General features: G+C 46.7%; 1 protein-coding gene across 4 annotated transcripts in view; it reads left to right on the top strand.

Moving 5' to 3' along the window:
- The first annotated feature begins 18 nt into the window (after positions 1-18).
- The window catches only part of SIDT1 (SID1 transmembrane family member 1), a 53,324-nt gene continuing 32,275 nt past the window's right edge, over positions 19-21,067 (top strand). For 2 of the 4 annotated variants that reach the window (XR_013928739.1, XM_080391166.1), the window contains exon 1: positions 19-5,743. Coding sequence is in view for 2 of the 4 variants with exons in the window: in XM_080391166.1 (XP_080247292.1) it covers positions 5,570-5,743 (174 nt within the window). In the remaining 2 variants the exon portion in view is untranslated. Of the gene's footprint in view, positions 19,669-21,067 lie in introns of all 4 variants that reach the window. The other 2 variants (XM_080391167.1, XM_080391168.1) reach the window with 2 other exon arrangements.

Here is a 21,067-nt window from a genome sequence, read left to right as displayed (position 1 = left end):
TTTTGTTGTTTTTGTTGTTGTTGTTGGGGGGGGAAGTCCTTTCTCCCCGCCCTGAGGGGAGCCGCGAGGAGCGCCGCTGGCGCCTTCCGCCCCTCAGGCCACCTCAAACTAGCGCCCGAGCGGGGCGTCCGAGCGGGAATCCTGGTCCTGCCGCCCGAAGCGCCGCCACCATTAACTCAGAGACACACACACACCCCGCCATCCTCACGCCGTCTTCCCGCCGCCGCCCCTCCGCTCGGGTAGGTATCGCCCGAGCCTGCGGCTCCCTCGCCTTGGGTTTTCTGTGAGGAAGCACCCCGCGCCCGCCGGCCGCACCTCAGGGGTGCCAAGGACCCCTCAGCCCCTGCCCACCGTCCTCACCCCAGGGGTGCTGAGGAGCCCTCACCCCCGAACAGGGCACTGCCTTGACAGCTCTGACGGGGCTCGTTACACTCCCCAGGGAAAATCCACCTGAGCTACTTCCAGCACTGTCCCTCATCCATGTCTTCCACCTCTCGCCTTAATTTTTGCACTCACTCATTAATATCCCTCCTCACAGCAAATACCCTCCTCAGCCATCTCTTGGTGTCCCTCTGAGGAAGCCTTGGAAATTTCCCCATGCAAAAATGTATTTCAGATCCTGTTATGGGTGATTAAGAGCAGAATGTCACACAACCTATTAAATTAAGGTGACATCAAATTAAAGTGTGGCCCTTGGCTGTGTTTTAACAAACAGATCTCATTAGCTGTGCCACTGAGGAAGGGTGTACCTCCCTACCCATAAGGAATTTCTGGCTTCCACAGAGCAGCTTAAACGAGTCATTTAGCTTATACATGATATTTCTTAGACACTTACACACTTTTATTTCTTATAGACTTGCCCCATGAATATGCCACAGATTCTCTACTTCGCTGTCACATACGTGAAGACAAGATGAAATTACTCTGAAGGCTTAGAGTTAACAATTTATATTATGGTGTGAGCTTAGTATTTTGTCTGTGGGAGCTGGAAAGTGAAGACATAGGGTTTATCAGCCCTTCATTTAAAACTCCCTCCTTACTTGAGGAGAAAATTTCCCTTTCCCAAAGATTTCCTGGTGCTTAAGGTCCTCATTAATCTAATTCTGGCTTTATCAACATCACTGTCAAAAGATTCATGTGAAGGTGCTCGTTAATGGTTAATGTGCTGAGGGAAGGAATTGTGTTGCATGTGATACAAAAAAGAAACAGAAAACTGAAATTATGAGGGGACAAAAAATAGTGACAGAGAAATACTATCAGCTGTTGCCTCTGCTGAAAAGCTGTAAATGTGGCTTAAGTCTGGGTTTTTTTATACTGGAGATTGCACCTGAACTTCAATTTCCATCTAAGCACTAAACATAGATACCGTATGCAACCTGAAACTGAACATCAGAGTTCAAAACAAATCCTTGATCCTAGGCACATGTGCAAGGCAATGCACTGGAGTTACTCTCTGTTTATTTGAAAATTTAGAACCCAAAAGTATAGATCAAGGGCGCATCTGGAAATCTCTCCTAACATGGCTTCAAATTATCTTGAAGAACAAGGTCTACCAAAGAAGAAAGCGATAAAGGCACAACTAGGTCCATCCGTCATCCACTTTGAAACCTCATAAACCTCTCCGCTATTATTAATTAGAAGCTAATACAAATGTTAAATACCTAATACAAACAAATATAATACAAACCAAAGACATCTCATTCAGTCAGCCTATTCTCAAACATTTCAGCCACCTAAATGGGGAGCCAGTCCAATCAGATGTCTTAAAAGCCTGTCTACCTTTCTGTTCTTGTTGTTCTTCACACTGCATTTACAGCAGTCTGAAAATGTTGCGTTATCTCTGCAGAAGCCAGCTAGCATCTACAGCATCTATTAACTCACAGCAGAGCTTACATAAGATGGAGACTACATATTCAAACAGCAGTGATTTTAATCCATCAGGTTTCCAAACAATTTGGTTTATTATACATTCATATTCTTTCTTTTTCCCTTTACAAGCTAGTATGATTTGGGGAATTCCTTTGTAATTAAGATCTTTCACTATCCTGGATGTTTTATGCAGCCCTGGTTACCAGGAGGACTGACATTTCTTTACTGTGTTTTTTCCCAATAGCAATGAGATTTTCTACTTTTGTGCTATAGCAAAAAACAAACAAGCAAAAAAAAACAACCACAAAAAAACCCCACGCTTTTGTGAGCCTCTGGTTCAGCACAGTTCCTCCTTCCCCTGAGACACTCACAACCCTGGGCTTTGCTTATACTGGGAAAATGGGCCATGTTAGGAAATATTTGCCCTACACACAGCCAGAGGCAAAGGCCCTGAGAGCATCATCCCCCTTCCTGGAGGTCCGGTACCCTGGGCTTGCTGCCAACCCAGAGACAGCGCAGCTGAGGGCTGCCCCCCTTCCCTCTAGTGACCTTGGAGGCAGGGCTGCGGGGAGACCTCCATGAGGGCTGACCTCCCCCTTCCCATGGGAGCTGCATTTCAGGCAAGGTTCTGGTGCTTGGCCATGCCTGTGTCCCATTGACCCAGACCTGCTGACCAACTTCCCAGCCTGACCTCAGACCTGCCTCACTGCTATGGAGTTGCCTGCTGATATCAGGGCTGTGCCCGTCCCTAATTGCTGTCACCAAACCTGACTTGCTAACTTATGTTCAGAGCTTGACCTCAGACCTATCCCATCACCATGGAGTTGTCCAGTGATCTGGATTCTCTGTTGGCTCCAGCTGCCATCTCCATGCCTGCCCTGGTTGCCTTGTTTGGATCCTGTGGGATGGGGCCTTGGCCAGGGAGCTCTCTGCTCTGCAGGCTGTGTTACGGCGCTCAGCTCCCTGCCCCTTAGGGAGCAGCTGTCCCTTGCTGTCCCCAGACTGTGGCAAATACAAGAACACCAGACCGCCTCCACTGACCCAGACCCATGGTCTGTCTGGATCAGCATTTTGTCTCTTACAGGGTCTAGTTCTTCCAAAATACATGCTGCCATTCAAGAACAGGACCCAGGAGGGAGTGAAAAGGGAAAACAGGCTACCCATCTTTATCATAGGGGCTGAATGAAGAGTTACAAACCAGCCAACTTCCATTTGTTACCTGGAAAGATAATGAAACAAGCCGTTCGGCAATCAGCGTGCAAGCAACTAAATAACAATAAAGTGATGAGAAACAGGCAGTGTGCATTTGTCCAGAACAAATCATGTCAAAGTAACCTAATTTATTTCTCTGCCAAGATAACTGACTTAGCAGGTGCTGAAAGGAACAGATGAAATATATTTTTATTTCAGTAGGGCTTTTGGCACTTCCTTGAACACCACTCTCATAAGATGATATTCACGTGAGAGGGGTATGTGACTGAAAAACAATTTCCAGACTGTGGCAGTGGGTATTTTCCTGTCAATAGGAAGGTATACCAAATTAAGAGATCTGCTCTGTCTGCTAGGATTGATTACTTCAATTAGTGACTTGAAGGGTGGAATTGACCTTTGACTTCGAACTTCTGCAAATAACACCAGTTTGAGCAGAACCATACTTTGAAGACAAAGATTTGAACAAAGGTTTAACATTGCTAAATTGCAGAAAGAGCCAGCCTCAAAACAGTGAGATGAAATTCAATAAAGACAAGAAGGAAGTGTTGCACTTCGAAAAGAAAAACTGAATTCTCAAAATGAGTTAAAAATGTGTAGTCTTTGGTAAGATATCGAAATATACATCCACTCAGGGCAAGTAATTAAGATGTAATTCTGCATTGGAAAGCGTGGACTATATGAAAAGTCACTTTTTTGTCCTGAAGACAACAGGACCGAAGAGGGACACACTGATCTCCCAACTTGAAACACACACAGCACCAAATGACACAAAATTTATTTGCAGCTGCCAGAGCTACTTCGGTTTGCAGAATACTGGCCTTGTGCCATCTGTCACATCTATCCGAGCAACCTGGCACGACCCCGACTTGCTTTTGCTTTACCATATCTCCTCCTGTTGCCTGAAGCCTCTCTTCCCTGGGAGAAGTGCTCCCCAGTCTCCTCCCTCCAGCACGCACATGTAGGGGGCTGGCAGCCCTGCCAGAGGGACCTGGGCATCTGCAGAGGGTAGTGGGTGAGAAAGGAGCTGTTGGGTTAGGGAGCCCTGGGCTCTACAGGGTGGGGAAGGGAAGCCACAAGTCTCCCAGTGCCACCACTGCTTGAAATTCCCCAGGACAGGTCACACCATGTCCTGGTAAGAGGCAAGACTGAGTCACAAGAGATCAGGGGTGACATTGCACAGGTCTCCATGGTCAGCATGATACTCCAGGCTGAAAGGCAAACTGTGTGGGAATGTCCATATTCCAGCAGATCTCAAATGGGGGTTTTTTGCCCTTAATGCCACTTCTTGGGACTCTGACAAAAGGCAAGTTGAACGGCAGCCTGCCTCAAAATGAACGCAGAAATCACAGACAGTTTTATTTTTTTCTCTTCCCAGGGATCACACAGAGGCCTGAAGATCAAAATGACAGCGTAAGACATGCTGGCTCATTTTGCTGAGCTTTGCAACTTTTCCTCCAAAGATGACAAGTGACCCTCAGGAAATCTCTCAGTCTTGAAAATAAAATCCACAACTTGGAAAACTTCTGTGGCCAGAGCCACCTCAGTTGGGGACTGCAGGCTGGCTTTATAAAACCGTGGCTCCTGCAAGATCATCCTCAGTCTGAAAAACCTTCCCAGTTGCTCTCTAGTAACACTCTGTCTTCTCAAACTTAAAAGTGCATCCCTCCACCATGGAATCTGACACATTCGCCAGGTGTGTTTTCAACAGAAGAAAGAAGAGTTAAGCCGTGAGAGAGACTCCTGGCCCTTTCACAGCCCAACATTACCACTCCCATCTTCCTGAAAAGGTTTGGAGTATCACAGTATTTGTAGCAGTTTCACGAATGACTCAAAGAATGTAAGATGCACCAAGCCATGCTTGAATTAACAAAATGACATTTTGCTGCAGCCTTTCACGCTTCCAGACTGAACTAAAAGATGAGGGCGTTTATCCCAAAGTTATGAGCAGTCAAATATAACGGTTGGGGATGGCAAGATGCATTGCAGGTACAAGCCACCGCTCCAGCAAGCCAGGGGAGCACCCGGCGAGGACACCCCTGACTGGGTGGGCTGGGGGTGTTGAAGCCCTGCGGCTGCTGCTGCCGTGGCCCCGAGCCCCCGTGCCTGACGATGCCGGCGTACCCCGAAGCTCACAGCCAAGGGGAAAAGCTCCCTGACAACCGCCTGCCAAGGCCGGCTCAGAATTTGGGGCCGGGCACAGGGAGGAGACCCTCCTCCCCGGGGCCGGCCGGCCAGCCCCCCTTTCCCCTTCCCTCCCCGCCGGCCGGCCGGCGGAGGGTCCTTGCCGGGGGAAAGTTGCTCGGTGCCCCCCGGGCGAGGGGTGGCGGTGTCCGGGGCTGCCTCCCCGCCTCCCGTGCGTATCGCCGAGCCGGTTATTTAAATTGCAAATAAAGTGGCTCGGCGCCCGCCCTACTGGGGAGAGGCAGCCCGGCTGTCGCACTGGCCAGCCGGCCGGGGGCTGTCCCGCGGGGCCGGCAGCGACGAGCCCATGGCCGGGGCGGCGGCCCCGGTGCTCGGGGCTCTGCTCTGCGCCCTGCTCTGGGCGGCAGCGGCGGCGGGGGGCAGCCCCGCGCCCGGCACCTTCGGCCGCGTCTACCGGGGCACCGTGAACATCAGCACGGAGCGGGTCTACGCCTTCGCCTACAGCAGCGAGCCCGGGCAGGTATGAGCATCCCCCGGAGCGCCGGCTCCCCCGCGGCGGGGAAATGCACCGTGCTCCCCTCGCCCTCCCTCCGCCGGTGCGGCCGGGGGTGGGGGGGAACCGGCGCCGCTGCGGCTGTGCGGGAGCGGGCTGGGCTCTCCCTCCGCGTCCGCGGTCCTGCCCGCATTCTCCCGGCAGCCGCGGTGCAAAGTGCCCTCGCCCTCCCCCCCGGGAGCTTCAGCGGCACGGCCAGGGCAGCGCCCCGGGGCTGCGGGGCGAGAGGGTGGCGGCGTCCCACGGGGTGGGCAAGCGGGCTGGTGCACCACCCGGACGGGGGAACTGGTATCCAGCGCTCCTAGCAGCAAAATGGATTTAAAGTCTAGAAGGGAATTACGAAGATAACAGTAGTACCTCAAAAAAAAAAAAAAAAAAAAAAAAAAAGGAGAAAAAAAAAAGGTGTGTGTGCACGCGCTTAATAACCCTTCTAAAATACCGTTTTTCACACTTGAGCGCTTCTGTAGGATCAGGGTGCTCTCTCCTGGGAGCCCAGGAGGTGAGACAGGGCTGTTGTGCAGGTGAGGTGTGATGCAAGGAGACTGCGGGGCTGTTTGATGGAGGAAGGAAACCCATCATTTATGTATGCCACAGCTGTTGTGGGTCTCCCCCTCCCCCCTTTTTGATGTGTTTACTTCAAGTAGCTAAGTGGTACCTAGGAAACTCTGCCCCCGTTGTTTGGATTGGTCGTTAATTGCTGGGTAAGATCTAATGTACCAAAAGATGGTGAACTGGGCAGTTGAACCTTCCTTTCTGTCCTCGGTTGCACAGGACAAGGAAAAAATGGAAAACATTGCTTTCCACACTATATTTCTAATGCTTCAATATGAACAGAGTTGGTAGAGAGCATGATAAAGGGGGGTTGGGGAGCAGGAGGAAGTGCTGTTACTCAATCTCTTGCTTTGCTTTAGTCTGAAATTCGAAAAGATCCAGACCTTTAAAGAGTTATCTTTCTATTATGTCTGTTACTATGTAATAAAACGCACCTGGTATTTATGGGGCTGGGGAGTTGTGTGTCCAGGCTATGATGCAACTGCGCCCAGCTTTACTTAACTGTTGTCACCAACTGAACTCAGAAGGCCAAAAGCACGCTTTGGGCATAAGCCTCCTTGTAGATGGAGGTATAAATTAGGCTTCCTCAGGTGTTACAGGGATTGGGTATTACAATGAGGGCCTGTTGTCTGGGGCTTGTGAGCAGACAGCATGAGTTCTGGCTTCAGTTAAAATGAATCTAGTTCCTTCAATAAGGTGCTCTTTGAAGCCACGTGTTTTGCCAGACACCTACAAACAAGTTTTCCCTCCTGAAGAACTAGGGTGATAGCAGAGTGGGAGGAGGCAGGGAGGGAGTACACGGCTGCTTGGTGGTATTTGCAGGTATCTAAATGCATCTTCTGCTTCATGGCTACTTTCAGATGCTAGGTCATTCCCATGGCTGTGAAGAGGCATCCAGTCCAGACAGCTGCTGTGTTCGAGTGGAAACTTGAGAGGTTTAATCTCCATGTTCCTGTATGCTGGAATGTGAAATCTCTGCAGATACTGAGCTAGTCAAGAGCATATCTAAGAAGGGAAACCTCAGGTCTGAGGCCAAAATTTTTTTAATGCAGATTTCTCCAAGCACTGCCATGAATGTGCTTAAAGAGGGCCTTCTGCTATGAAAAAAAATTTGGAAGAGAAAAACCACTTAAATAAAGATGGACTGTCCTAGGAGGCTCTGAGGACAAAGAAAGTCCTAGAGAAGAGAAGGATCCAGGGAGACCTTACTGTGGCCTTTCAATATATAAAGGGGACTTATAGGAAAGATGAAGAGAGGCTTTTTACAGCTGTCTATAGTGACAGGACAAGGAGCAACAGTTTTAAACTGAAAGAGGGTAGATTTGGGTTGGACATAAGGAAGAAGTTCTTTTACGATGAGGATGATGAGACGCGAACTTCCCAGAGAAGCTGTCGATGCCCCATTCCTGGGAGTGTTCAAGGTCAGGTCAGACAAGGCTTTGAGCAACCTGATCTAGTGAAGATGTTCCCCTGCTCATGGCAGGGTGTTTGGACTAGGTGATCTTTAAATGTCCCTTCCACCGCAAACCATTCTGTGATTCCTCACTGAGAAGCCCTACAGATGCTATTCCTGAGCTGAAGCAGCAGAAGCCTGCAGAAGCTGGCTGGCCTAACTGGGATAATTGGCTGCAGGTGTGTGCAGCCCCCTCCCCAGCTGCAGCCCTGCACTGATGAGAGGCAAACATGGCTGGGTCTCCTCTCATTAGGCTGGTCAGAGGTAGAGGTTGATCTATTCTGGTGGTCCTGCATCTCCCTGTTGATGAGGATTGCTCAAGGTTTAGAAACTTAGTGGTGGAAATCTTGACTTTAATCTGCTACTGTGCTCTTGTGGGCAGGTTTCACTGGTGCAAGAGTTGTGAAGATACTTAGGGGTATGTTGTCCTCTGGGTAGTTGTTGGATATTCTGAAGGAACGCAAGTCCTGCAAAAACTCAGTATACTAGTCCTTGTCTTTCACTGCAGTCTTTAGCCTTGAACTCTTAGCGAGTGGAGTGTCAGCCAGTGTTTGCCAGTTGCCTGCCACTTGCGAGGTCTCTGCTCTTCCTTGTCTTTTCAGTCTCCTCCCGTCTCAATGCTGATGACAGGTCAGCCAGAAGCCTCTGATACCTTGAGGCAGATGCCACATGGGCTATTAACCTTAGTTACAGGAAACTTAATTGAATAAAAAGAGCATTTTCCATGTGGAAGGGCTGCAGTGGGTGAGTTGAATTGCTTTCACTCTGAAGCAAAGCCAGGTCTGGAGTGGTCTGGCTCTGAACAGGGATTTGTTTTCCTGATGTTTTGAATTCTGCTGTTTGCCCCTCTCTGTTTCCCTCTCTCATGAGGACAGGCCTACAAAGCAAGGGACAACTTGAAGTCAAGGACAAGGCATGAGGGCTGGCTTGTGACCCGTCAGTCCTCTGTAAACATTCTGGTTGCTCATGTGCTATGGCTGCCTGGGCATATCTCAAAATGCAGCTGCATAGAGCAGTGCTTGAATGACGAATGAGAGAGGAGGGAGCAAGGCCATTACTCCTGTTTGGTGCTTTGGAGACTTACCACTTTCTGAAATGTGTTGTGCTTGCCTCATCTCAGAGGATGTTCTTCATCCACATAATCTTCCTTACTCTTTGGGATACAGGTTTGTGTGCGTGAGGGAAGGGGAAAAGCGAGACCTATGAGATTATTCACGAGCAGATGTATACAAGGTGAAGAAAGTAGAACTCGGGGCTCTGGAGCAGAGCTGCTTTGCTTTGATGAGCTAGGCAAGTGGCTTCCCTTCTGTGCAACTCCTGGGTATGTAAAATGAAAATAGGGATACTTACATACTGATCAAGTCACCTAGCTGAAACTTTATGCTTATATACATTGCCAGGTCTCTTCTGTGCATGTATGAAGAAACGCCCCTCCATGTGCAGAACCATTTCACCTTGTCTCTCGAGGCAGGAGAGCTGTCAGGGTTTTTTATAGGTGGCAATTAGGATGTAGGCCTTAACTCCTGAGGCGGAGCTGTAAAAGCAAAGCTGTGCTGAGGAGAAACACAGCCATCTCTGCTGCAAGGGTCTTGTAGAGTTGGCCTGTGGACAGAGGGGTATGACAAACTCCTTCCTCATGGTGGAAAGTCTTCACTTGTGGGGTAGTCTTACTGCTTTTCTAGTTCTCTTTTCCTCCTAGCTGCACTTTGAATTTTTCCTCTCTGCACAGCTGTTTGTTTAATGTTTAACTGTGAGTGCAAAAATTACAATAATAAACCCAGCTGTTGCACCTGTCACTATGCACCCATGCTCTAACAGTAAAGGCAGAAGTGTACTATTAAAAGTCTGATGAAAAATTAGTTGGGCAAACAGGATTACCTTATTTTAGGATAGTTTAAACTGGAGACATCCAGCATGGGGGAAAAATGAGCACACTCATTAGCATCTCCAATTCCACGTATTCAACATGTCCTGACTTGGGAGGGAGGAAGGAGAGCTGATTTGCTGCAGCTGCCTGCACAGTGTGTTCCTGCACAGAAGACTGAACAAGAGTTGTAAAATGTTTCTGCTGGATTTATCATTGACTGGAGAAGGCTTTATGTGGCAAGTGAGAGAAATTGCTTTTTTCCATGATTGCAATAATACAAAGGCTTCCAAAAAGAAAAAGGTGCAGGTGGGAGTACTGAAAGAATTCAAAGTGAATGGCTTGTTATACCACTGTAAGCTCTGGCAGTTGGTAATGGTTAATTTGTTGAAAACACAAATGCCACTAATATTGTGCATGTGGATATTTCCTGTACCAGGTCCTAAGTGGTGCAGGAGGGTATCATGAGGAAGAATACTGTCATAGACAACAAAAAATCTTCCTCCTGATTGGAGCTTGAGTCAGCTGAATACATGATTTGGGAGATACTTGGTTTTCTAAATATAGTCCAGGTATCTCCTAGGAGAACAAGTTTCCAATTTTCCATTTGTAGGCTGCTGCAATCCAGACACAGCTCTTGGACATTTGTGCAGTGCATCTTGGTTGCGATGTTGAGCAGTGGGCTGCACCTATACGATGAGCTCAAAAGCTTAGCAGTGGGCTGCACCTATTTTGGGAGAAAGAGTGAGAGTGATATTTTCCTCCTCCTCCCTTGCCAGGACTAGGAACAGAGCCCCAGTCTCAGCTCCCATATGGCCCAGCTTTACTGTAAGATGTAATTTGCAGCAGATTAAGTTGTGGGTTCTCTGCTGAGCAGCTGTGCCAGGTGAGGGTGCGTAGCTCTGGAGTGACTGTTCCCTATGTGGAGTCTATCTGAGGGGTAATGAATAAAAAAATTATCCTTGGTGTATGAGCGAGAGAGGCTGTGTGCCATCACGGAAGGTTGCTAACGTCATTACCCTTCCTTCTTTCATGATTGCAGATGGGAAAAAGTTGACTGACCTAAGGGAAGGGGAATAAACTTTAGCAAAAAGAAGTCTTTCAGTCAGGTGCTTTAAACTTTGTGACTCTCTAGTAAAGACCTTTCCAGCCCAAAGAGCTTGATACATTTGGGTTCCTCTGTCTCCTAGTGAATGGGTGTCTTATAGCCTAGGTGTGGATGGCATTTGCACTTGCTTGGTTCCAGGCAAGGAGCCAGAACTGGAATTCACCCATACCTTCCTCTGCGATTGTGTGATGAGTCACTTGCCTCAGACCAAAGCCATCTGTTATAGCTGCGGGAAAACTCCTTGATCTGCTCTGCAAGGCAACCTCATTTATTAAGTGGAAGTGATCAAATCTGTGTTTACTGTTCTCTACTCTTTCACATGCAAATGTAGGTCCCACTCCAGCAGCACCCATGTCTGTTACAACAACTCTAAGAGCAATTTTTTCAACCTCTTGCTTCTGAGCTGGTTTTGGGCTTCACACGTGTAGGACTCTTCAGGATGAAACTACGCTACCTCCAAAGTATTCTCTTGCTCTCCTGAGCATTTTTTCCATAATGTTAGTCTTGGCTTCAGCCCACAGCAACACTGTGTGTGCAATAAAACTTTAGTCTCCTGTTTGGAGATGGCTGAACCCAAGCTATAATGGGGGGAACAGGTTAGGTTATGTCTTTCCTTAATGCTGAGTGGAAGCCCACCATTTTAGCCAGAAAAATGGAGGTAAAAAACAAAAATTGGGAAGACTACAAATGTTTCAATGAGAGGATTTCCTAAAGTCAATAGAGCTCCTGTTATTGCAGGATCGCTGGGGCCTGAACAGTGTTGCATTTTGGTTGCTGGCTCTAGCCTGTTCACCACAGGACACTGGAAGGGCCTCAGCACACCATTTCTGGAGCATAATATTAAATTTCTTATGAGGCAGAAATGTAGGCACAATGTCAAATCCAGACAAATCAAAGCAAGTTATAGTAGATGATGTCTGAAGCCAAGCAAGGTTCAACAGAATCCCTTTGGAATAACTTTTGTATATATAATTTATCTTTTTTAATGAAAACAACCAACCCTAGGAGGTTGCAGCACAGAGCACGCAGCCCTTGGAATGCTCTTGCTGCTTCTCAGCGGGGTCTCATGGCCACTCCTCACTCTGCCCAGAGTCACATGAAAAGCTCTTACAGGACAAAGCAAAAGTAAACTGTGAGAGAAATGGTGTGTGGGTCTGCTGAAGACACAAGCGTGACCGTTGTTTCCTGCAGCAGAAAATATAGTCTTGAAAACTTTGGCTCTGGCAAAAATGGGATATCCTAAGTGAAAGAATGGTGTGTGAGGTGGCTTGGCTTTGCTTTGAGCTGGGGATGGGATCATGTGCCTGCCTGAGATCCCTTCAAACTTAAATTGTTGTTTGGCTTTCTAGGAGTTTGTTCTTTGTGGGTTTCCCTACCTAGAGGGACAACAGGGAGTACATCTTGAAGGAGGCTAACAGTTTGCAGGCTTTAGCAAAAGATTCTGAGACACCTGCTCTGGTTTCTTGCAGGGTGGTCTTTAGACCTTCGCGCAGTGACTTCAGTGCTGTCAAGAATTTTATTTATATTTCTAATGTGTAAGCTAATGTTGTCAAGCCTGTTAACTTGTCACTGAACAAAAGCGTCTCTTGAATTTTGATGTCATTATAAATCTTACAATCATTCTCTTCTTGTTGGGCTGTCGTGTTCAAAACCAAAACTGATCAGGTTTTGTTGTTCCCTCCGCCTGCCCCCCCCCCCCCCCCCCGACGTTTAGATTAAAAAAGAAAAAACATTCTGAATAAGAGTCTCACCTCAGTTTGAACTCTTTCCAAGAGCAGTGCAGCAATTTATAATCCAAACATTTGCAATGTGAGTGGAGGCTGAAATGTCCTTGAATAACTTGTGCAGGAGTTGCTGGGTAGGAAGGTATGTGTTTCCTATACAGACCTCATCTGCTATTTCAGGGGATATTTAGAGAATGAAAGCGCAGTCTATAAAAGCTGTATTGCAAGGATGTGCCATCTGCCAGGTTTGAGAATATAGTTTAGTATGTTTGCATAAGCAAATGTTATTTTCTGCTGTGTATACTTGGGAGAACACAGAGGATTTCAGAAACAACCTTCCTTACTTTCTTTATGCTGATGTTTTTCTTTGGGCATAGAAAGAGCTAGTTCAGTGTGGTTTAAAACAAACAAACAATAGTTTTGTTAGGAGAAAAAAAAAAAAAAAAGACAACATGTAGGGTATGTAATTCAGTCCACATCCAAAGTGTCACAGAGGTGGAGAACTTGGGAGCCAAGAAAGAACCAGGCATTTGTGACAGTAATCCCTGGAGTTATCACTGTGAGCTTGGAGTGGTGGCAAATTTGGAAAGATTATAAACCCTTCTGTTTCAAAGGGTTACCTTAGCCCAGAGCTCCAGCTGCCGTGGGTTAGGCAGATGCTATTTATTAAAAAGTAGTTTGTTCATTAACTGGCTGTTAAAAAAAAAAAAAAAAAAAAAAAAAAAGATTTATTTTTAACATCTTCCTGAAGTCTGAGTGTGGTCAGAAACAGGTACCGACTTCATACAACAGGGCAGCTCCTTGTTTTTATTTCTGGCTGTCCTGGAGACTCCCTGGTGACATTGGTTAGAGGACAAAATTTCAAAAAAGCAAAAAGATAAATATTAACACACTTTGTATTTGTTCTTACTTCCATTTGTGCTGCACAGATACTGTTGCAAACAAGTGAACTCATCGGAATGTCTATGACAGACTGTTAAGTCCATACAGCATATTTGCACAAAGTAGAACTTTTAAATGAAAAATATTAATCCTGGAACAATTATGTTAATGTGACTGAGGCTGTGCTTGACATACCCAGAGCCTGTCACTTAGTGTATGCTGCTTTGGGTATTTAATACTCCTGGCAGAAATGCTGGAAGAAAACTGTGGGCCAAGGTTATTTGACAGATTGCTTTTGGCAATTAAGATTTATTGACATTAGGGCACAAAGTCAGACAGAGAAGGGCTGAAAGGGAATGCTCCTCTGAGCTCCTCTTGTTTTGTTGTCAGGCAGGAGTGGTGCTCATATCTCATAAGAAGGCAGGAAAGATGTTTGATAATGCCTGTCACTATCTCATAACTATTTTCCTTCAGGGTCTCAGCTTCCCCCTGTTGTGTTCTCAGTGGGAAGAGCAGCTGAATTCAGTGCTGACAGGTGTGTGCTTCCTTCACTGTCTCAATTGCTCTAGCCCATCTGGATGAATCCTGCTTCTCTTAATTTTAGGGTTTATATAAAAATGAAGCACCTCTTTCTTGTGCAACAGCAGAAATTCAGTGGCTTTTGTAGACTTATCCTGCCTGAGACCTTCCATTGTAACTAGCAGCCTGTGTGTTTGCTTGCCGGATGTGTTCCCTGCCCACTGGCTTGGCTTGGTGCCTTGTCAGGCCCACGACCAAGTGCTCACACAACATGGACCGATAATCCCCAATGGTATCGCAAGGAGCGGCTTGCGTGTGGGTGCTGTGGAGAACATGGCAAAGCCCTGGTGTGATTTGAAGGTTTTGCTTAGTATGAGGTGATGGAAAGGAATCCACAGCATAGCTCTTGAAAACCTTTGCTTGCAGCAGAAACTGTTGTTGCAACCTCCTGCCTGCCCTTAAATTCACATCCCCACAGTCTTAAGCTGATGTGTAATCTCTGTGGGAAATGCAGACTTAATCGTCAATCCAAGGACTCTTCCATGTCAACAAAAGCCTGGTTTATTCTGCTTATTGTTTGCACCCATGTTGGTCCTGTTCAGCTGTGTGAATCTGGGACCTGTCCCAATTTAGGTAATGGAATTCAGATGCACTTTTTCTTTTTCTTTCTTGCTTTTTCTTTTCCCCTCCCCCTATCACCAGGATGGTGATAGAACTGAAGTACAAATATTTGCCTTTCCTGGTCTAATATGTTTTTATATAGTGCTGAGAGTTCTCTTTATTCAGCTGTCTGGCTGCTCTGTCCACCTTGAAATACAGAAAAAAGTTCAAGGTCAGTCATCTGAGAAACAAAGCTGTCATGAGCTGGGCTGGTGAATAGAGATGTGCATGGCAGAGGCTGGGCACTGGGAAGGAGTGTGAGGAGCAGAAGTCTCTGAAGCATTCCTGCCCCTGCCCGAGCCCCGCAGCGCAAAAGGCAACAGTATGGTTATTGCTGAGAAATGTTAGGGCAGGGCCTGACTGCCAAAGGTACCCGAGGTTGTTCCCCAAGATCTGGTCTGGAGTGTCCCACCTCAAACCTAACCGCAGGTATCTGCAGGGCACAAGGATTTCAGCTTGGATGGTACAGGTGAAATTCAGCGCCACATTAGATAGTACCAACACAGACAGCTCCTTCTGCATGTGTGCAAGGAAGAGGAAGATGCCACAGGTCTTCTGCAGTGCTGGAAACAGTCTGCTCCAAAGTGAAGTCCCTCGGCAGTGGTGGTCTTGCAGGAGTGACAGACAGTCTGGCTGACCTTCTTACTGCCCAGGCAAAACTTCCTCCTCATCTCACCAATGCTGAGTGGGGGTCGATGCAGAGGATTCTCATAGTCTTTTTTTTTCTAGTGCGTGGGTTTATTATTGTTTTAAGTAAAAACTACTTCTTAGCTGGTGTTCCTCTTGTCTCTGTGTGCAGAGTAGGATCTTATTTCTGTGTTGGGAGGTGTATGTGATAGGAGCAGTGTTTCTGTAGCAGGGAGTGGTTCTTGTGTCAGAACTGCTTGTTCTTAAAATGAAATAGTCTTTGGAAAGGTGTGGAGGGGGAAATATATTTGAACTAAATAAATCACCTTTATTTTTTCCTCCTTCTAAAAATATTTTGGTAGAGATGATGCCCTTAAGGCAAATGCCAAACACTGACTTTCAAAGGGAAAGATGGGACTACTAGCACTGGCTCATTGGTGAATTCATTAAATCCGTTGCACAACAGTGTCTATATTGTCTATATCAAGACAACAGAATGTAGAAGCACAACAGATTAAAAGTTTAAGGTAGGTTAATTGGAAGAAGGCCTGAAAAAGCACAGACATCAGTTCATAGGTGCTACATTGTTATCCCTGTCCCTTGTGATGCTTCTGCCAGGCAAAATGTCTTTCTCTAAGACCTGTATTAGGCTTCCTTCCACTGTGCACAAAATCAGAGCATGATTGACAGCAAATGAGAAAAGCCCTGCTTGCAGTTAAATGTTAATGATTTCTCCACTTTCCCAAGCTTCCTCATAATTGCACCTAGGTTCTGCTGAACTTTGTTGCTCTGATATTCTCAAGCTCATTTACAAGTGGGGGGGGATCTGGAGGGACCATTAGTTGGGAACATCTTGCGCAGGTCCACAGGCAAATCCCACTTCTTTTATTACTCTGTTTTGGTGGAATAGCTATTACGTCAAGCAGAGGCCGTCAGCCAAAGCTTGGTGCTGCTGGGAGCTGCTGCTGTATCCCTGAGACCTGTGAGGGGGAGGGCAGAGCTGTGTCCTGGGACTGGGATCTGGCCCCTCCACTTGAAATGCAGAATCTGCCCACAAGAGGCTCTGTGTTACTGTGGTGATGGCAGCAGGGCAAATAGATGGACTGGGATCTCAATTGCCATCTGTCCAACTTCTTTTTGTTCTTGGGCTTTCATTATGAAGATTTTGATGGGGTTAGGTGGTGTGATGTCCTGATCAATCTGGGCTATGTGCAAACGTAGGAAAAGCAGAGGTATTCACTGCAAGTGAGTTGTTAATATATTGAGGTGAAATTTAAAGTACACTGGGAACTTCCTAATGAGCTGCTCTGTAAATGTTGCTTCTGACTTTCAGATGTTCCTCTCTCAAGCACCCTAGTTGAATGTGGCCTGGGAGGCAGCTTTTCCTGTGGAGAGTACAGAGAGAAAGGTGAGAGGTATGAAAGAAATGTAATGGGATCACAGGTGTGATCCCATTACACTTAGGCCAGAGGTGGTCCTGCCTTGATGCAGCTGGATGCTGCCCCAGATATTATCAGACCTAGAAGAGATCAAGGCACCTGAACATGGGCTTTAATGGGAACAGGGCAAAGGACCTCTAACCAGTTGTTACAGGGAGTAAATACAGAGTGCTGAACATAGGAAAGGTGGAGAGAAGTCATGTATGGTGGTAATATAGCATATACCAGGTTTCATGTGGGTAAGAAATGAGATTAAGTGCTTAGATTTTAAAGAATATTAAGCCTTGAGAATCTTGCCTCCCTCCTCCTGGTAATCCTATTTCTTATTAATATAACACTAGCAGTATTACAAGAGAATGGAAACAGCAGCAAAGCTGAGTAAATGTGGTAGATGGTGTATGGTCAGATTAGTTTTGTGGAGAGAGGGAGATCAAATGAGGGATCTAACTGCTGGATCACAGCAGAGGGAAGGGACCTTCTCTCCCTTCTCATGCTTTTCCCTATCAAAGTGTTAATCACCAAAACTCTTCTCTTGTTTCCTTTCCCTTGCTCTTCTCTGGGATAGATGGGAAACTTGTTTTGTTTTTACTGAGGGTAGTCAAACATCGTAACAGGTCTCCCAGAGAGTTTGTAGAGTCTTCATCCATGGAGATATCTAAAACCCAGCTGGGCAGCTGACTTTAGGTGACCCTGCTTGCGCAGTGGTTGTCGGACTAGATGATCTCCAGCGGTTCCTTCCAACCTCAACCATTTTGGGATTCTGTGATTCACAGCAGTGTTCTTTTGAGAGGTGCTGTATGGTTAAGCTTTATACTATGGTGGGCACCAAACGTGTAAGTGGCCTGCACCTTTGCCTTTGTGGTGGAGACATGCCACAGGGGCAGTGATTAATTCTTGCTTGTAGTGGGATGTGGGCTGCAGGGTTTTTCTCTGGGTACTGGGCTAGATGCAGAGCAGAAATCTTAGTCCTGAATGTTTGCCCTGCCCTGCAGCAGCTGTTGCTCTTTGATACCCCCAGGTAAATGCTGCAGCCTTTCTCTGGCATAAGGGTACAAGAGGCACAGGTGAGCCATGCACTTAGTATCCTCCAAGACTTTTCTTGCGCAAGCTTTGGTCATTGGGATCAAAGATTAGGCTGGATGGCAGTTATCATCTTAGGGAGGTCACTTCCACTACTTTTTATAATAACCTTGGGATCAGAATTCATGTTACTGCATGAACAAAATTACTTTGAGGTCTGTTTGCAAAGACTGAAGCTTTGAGAACTGCCAGAGTTTGAAAAACAGGCTAGGGTCTCCAGGTGCAATGGCAGCAGACCATCAAAGAGGAGAGTGGGATGCTTGAGTGTTGCCCAGAAGAGAGGCCACAGATCTGTCATCTGGGGAGCAGAAGCATTGTTGGGCAACTGCTGGAAAGAGTTGGGGGGTGTGACTTGGGGAGGCAGGGAATGCACCCCAAATACTTGCAAATGAGGCAGCTTCTTGGCCTTTCAGTACTGCAGCTGGAGGGTGGCAGAGCTGTGAGCTGCAGGCTCTGTGACACCATCCCTCTTAACCTGATGTTTGAGGGTTATGCAGTAGAAACTGTACAGGGAGCAGATCTCAGGCTTTGAATGTGTCGGTCCCTGTTTGCTCCCAGTTAAGCCCTAATCATGTTGTTTGCACCCCTCTGCCTCTTTTTACACACTCGAGTCTCAGCATCTGTAAAATGGAGATGATGACTGCTATGGGTATATAGCATGTTGCTGCAAAATCAAGAGGCCTTTCAGTAGTTGCATATTAACTATATGGGGGAAGCTAAAACTCTGGAAGCTAAACTTTGGTTGCCTTGGCAGACATGGCAGGCATTTGGAGTGGCAGTTGCCACAACTGCAGGGCTGCCTGAAAATAGATGATCAGTCCTTAACAGAATAAATTAGTCTTGGCATTGCTTATTGTTAGGTAAGTAAACATCTATCTAGTAGCCTTAGATTCATAGGCAGGCCTCTTTTTTTTTTAATTTTTTTTTTTTTTTTAGTTTATCCCTTCCCTTCCTTAAAGGAAACTAGGCTGTTCAGACTGGTGAAGAACCTAATCTGGAAGAGCCTTGAGATCTCAAAAAAGATATGCTCAGTGCATTCACCTGTAGGTTAAGGAGCAAGAAGCAAGTATCTGTGTTGACAGCAGAGGCAATTTGTAACCCTGTGCATGTAAAGGCAGTAGCTCTTGCTCAAGGATGTTCCAGCCACCCTGGGTGAGGAGCAGCAGGATGTCAAACTAGGATGTGGAGTGGCAGCAGGAGACCTGTGCTGAGTAGGGCCTTGACTGGGTCCAGCTTGCAAAATTTTTCAGCTGCGTTATTGCACCTGCAGCCATGGTCTTAATTAGCTTCCTTTCACAGGAAATGAAAATGCTAAATCTTTTGGCTAGATTCAGCAATGGACATTAAGGGTAGCAGGTGGGTATCAGGGTAAAAATGTGTGTGAATGGAGCACTAATGAGTCACCACGTGAGAAGCTGAACTGTTGGGCTTGGCCAGGAACCTCTCAGGGGTGCCTTTGTCTTGTAAAAGATGGGGGAGGAATGCCCTTCATACTTGCCTTGGGCAGTTACAAAGCTGCAGTGCTTTCACACCCGGTCTACTGTGTCCAGTTCTGGTCTCTCCAGTACAAGATATGTATGGACTTACTGGAGTAAGTCCAGTGCAGAGCCACAAAGACGATGAAGAGACTGGAGCTTCTCTCCTATGAGGAGAGACTGAGAGGGCTGGGACTGTCCAGCCTGCAGCACGGAAGGCTCCGGGGATCTTATCAATGTGTATAAATACCTGATGGGAGTGAGTGAAGAGGAGACTGGGTTCTTTTCGGTGGGTGCCTGGGCAAGAGTGATAGGACAAGAGGCAGTGGGCACAAGCTGAAACACTGGAAATTCCATCTGAACTTCTTTTAAGTTTGGTTTTTTTTTTCCCTAACAGTGAGGGCAGTTAAAGACTGGAACAGGTTGCCTGAGAGGTTGTGGAGACTCCATCTGTGGAGATATCCAGGACCTGACTGAGCCCTGAATGACTTTGCCCTGAGCAAGACATGGTAGGGTTACAAAGGGTGAGGATGGATGCTTATGTCCTGTTAGGCACTGTGCGTTACTGTCTCCTGCATTGGCAGGAATTGCCATTTCAAATTGGATTCTTAATAGAGGCTCCTAAGGGAAATAGGCTCCCAAACTTGCCTGTTCCCTTTGGATTTAAGGGCTTGCCTTGTCCAGCTGTGTGTTATGCTGTGCAGGTACTTGCTGCTCCCAGGTTCTGGGCTGCATTGGCAGAAATCAATGTAGGCATCGAGGCTGAGATGGAAACATAGCACAGTTATGAAGATTTGTCTTCTGCTGGGATTTACAGTGCGTGAGGTACAACCTGGGTGTAAATCTTCCAGATGTTGCCCTGCTCCCCTTCTTCAGTTTGGTTTAGTGGGGAGGGAAGTCAAGTTAATAGTGCTGCAGCATTTGCAGCACGGGTACATCTGTAAGCTGCCCTAACTCCAGCCACAAGTTCCAGGCTGCTTGTCCCCATGAGCAGCCTTGCTGGCTGGGTGATCTTGTTCACCCAAAGGCATGCTTGGGGTTACATCTCTGTCAGGCTCCAGCCCCTACTGCTACGTACTCCCAAAGTAGGTGAGGGCTGTTTTCTTATCTTTCCATTTGGGCACAAGCTATATGAAAGGGGTAGGCAGCAGTCACTCTTGCCTGCCCATGTGATACTTGGCTCATTTGTGAAGCAGAGCACATTCCCCACATCTGATGCAGAGCTCCATGAGGCAGGCAAGGGTCTGGCGAAGCTCCACTGGGAGGAAGGTTGCAATGGCAGACCTCAACACCTTGCGAACTGCATTAAGGTAGAAAACCCTTCCTTTTTGGACAGGACTCGGAGGGCTCTGCTTTGTTTGGTGAATATTAAGAAAATATTTCCTTGCATCATCACATGTAGAAGTGTTCAGAGATGTGGTCTTGGCATGGTATTCCCCTCTTTTCACATTAAAATCCAGAAATGCCACAAACTGACCCAGCAGACATTTAAGATCACATAAAATGTCTAGTGAAGGTCTTAGACTGTGAAGTACTGGTATTAAAAGTAGTCCTTCAGCCTTGTGTTGGCAGTGTTGTGCTTGTCTGCTTATGAAACAGTATTTGATTCTGTGGCCATGGCTCCTCAAATAATACATTGTAGAATGCAGGTAGTGTGTATTCTTACTTGTGTAAGCCAATAGCATGAAAAACTAATAAAGCTGGAAAACACACTGTGCCACTGGAGATAAATGACTTGCTGTGTATGCACTGTAATGCAATAGTGGGAACAACTGGGATTTCCAAAGGGTTTAAGTCTAAATCACAGAATTACTCTCACTGTATCTTAATACATATCAAAAGCTGTATTATTTTTTTTTAAACAGAAAGATAGAGCTCTCTTCTGTGTTTGTCGGATACCTCGGAGCA

Source organism: Falco punctatus, assembly GCF_963210335.1.
Source record: "Falco punctatus genome assembly, chromosome: 6".
In the NCBI taxonomy this organism is placed as follows: Eukaryota; Metazoa; Chordata; class Aves; order Falconiformes; family Falconidae; genus Falco; species Falco punctatus.
This window is presented reverse-complemented; position numbering and strand designations above follow the sequence as displayed.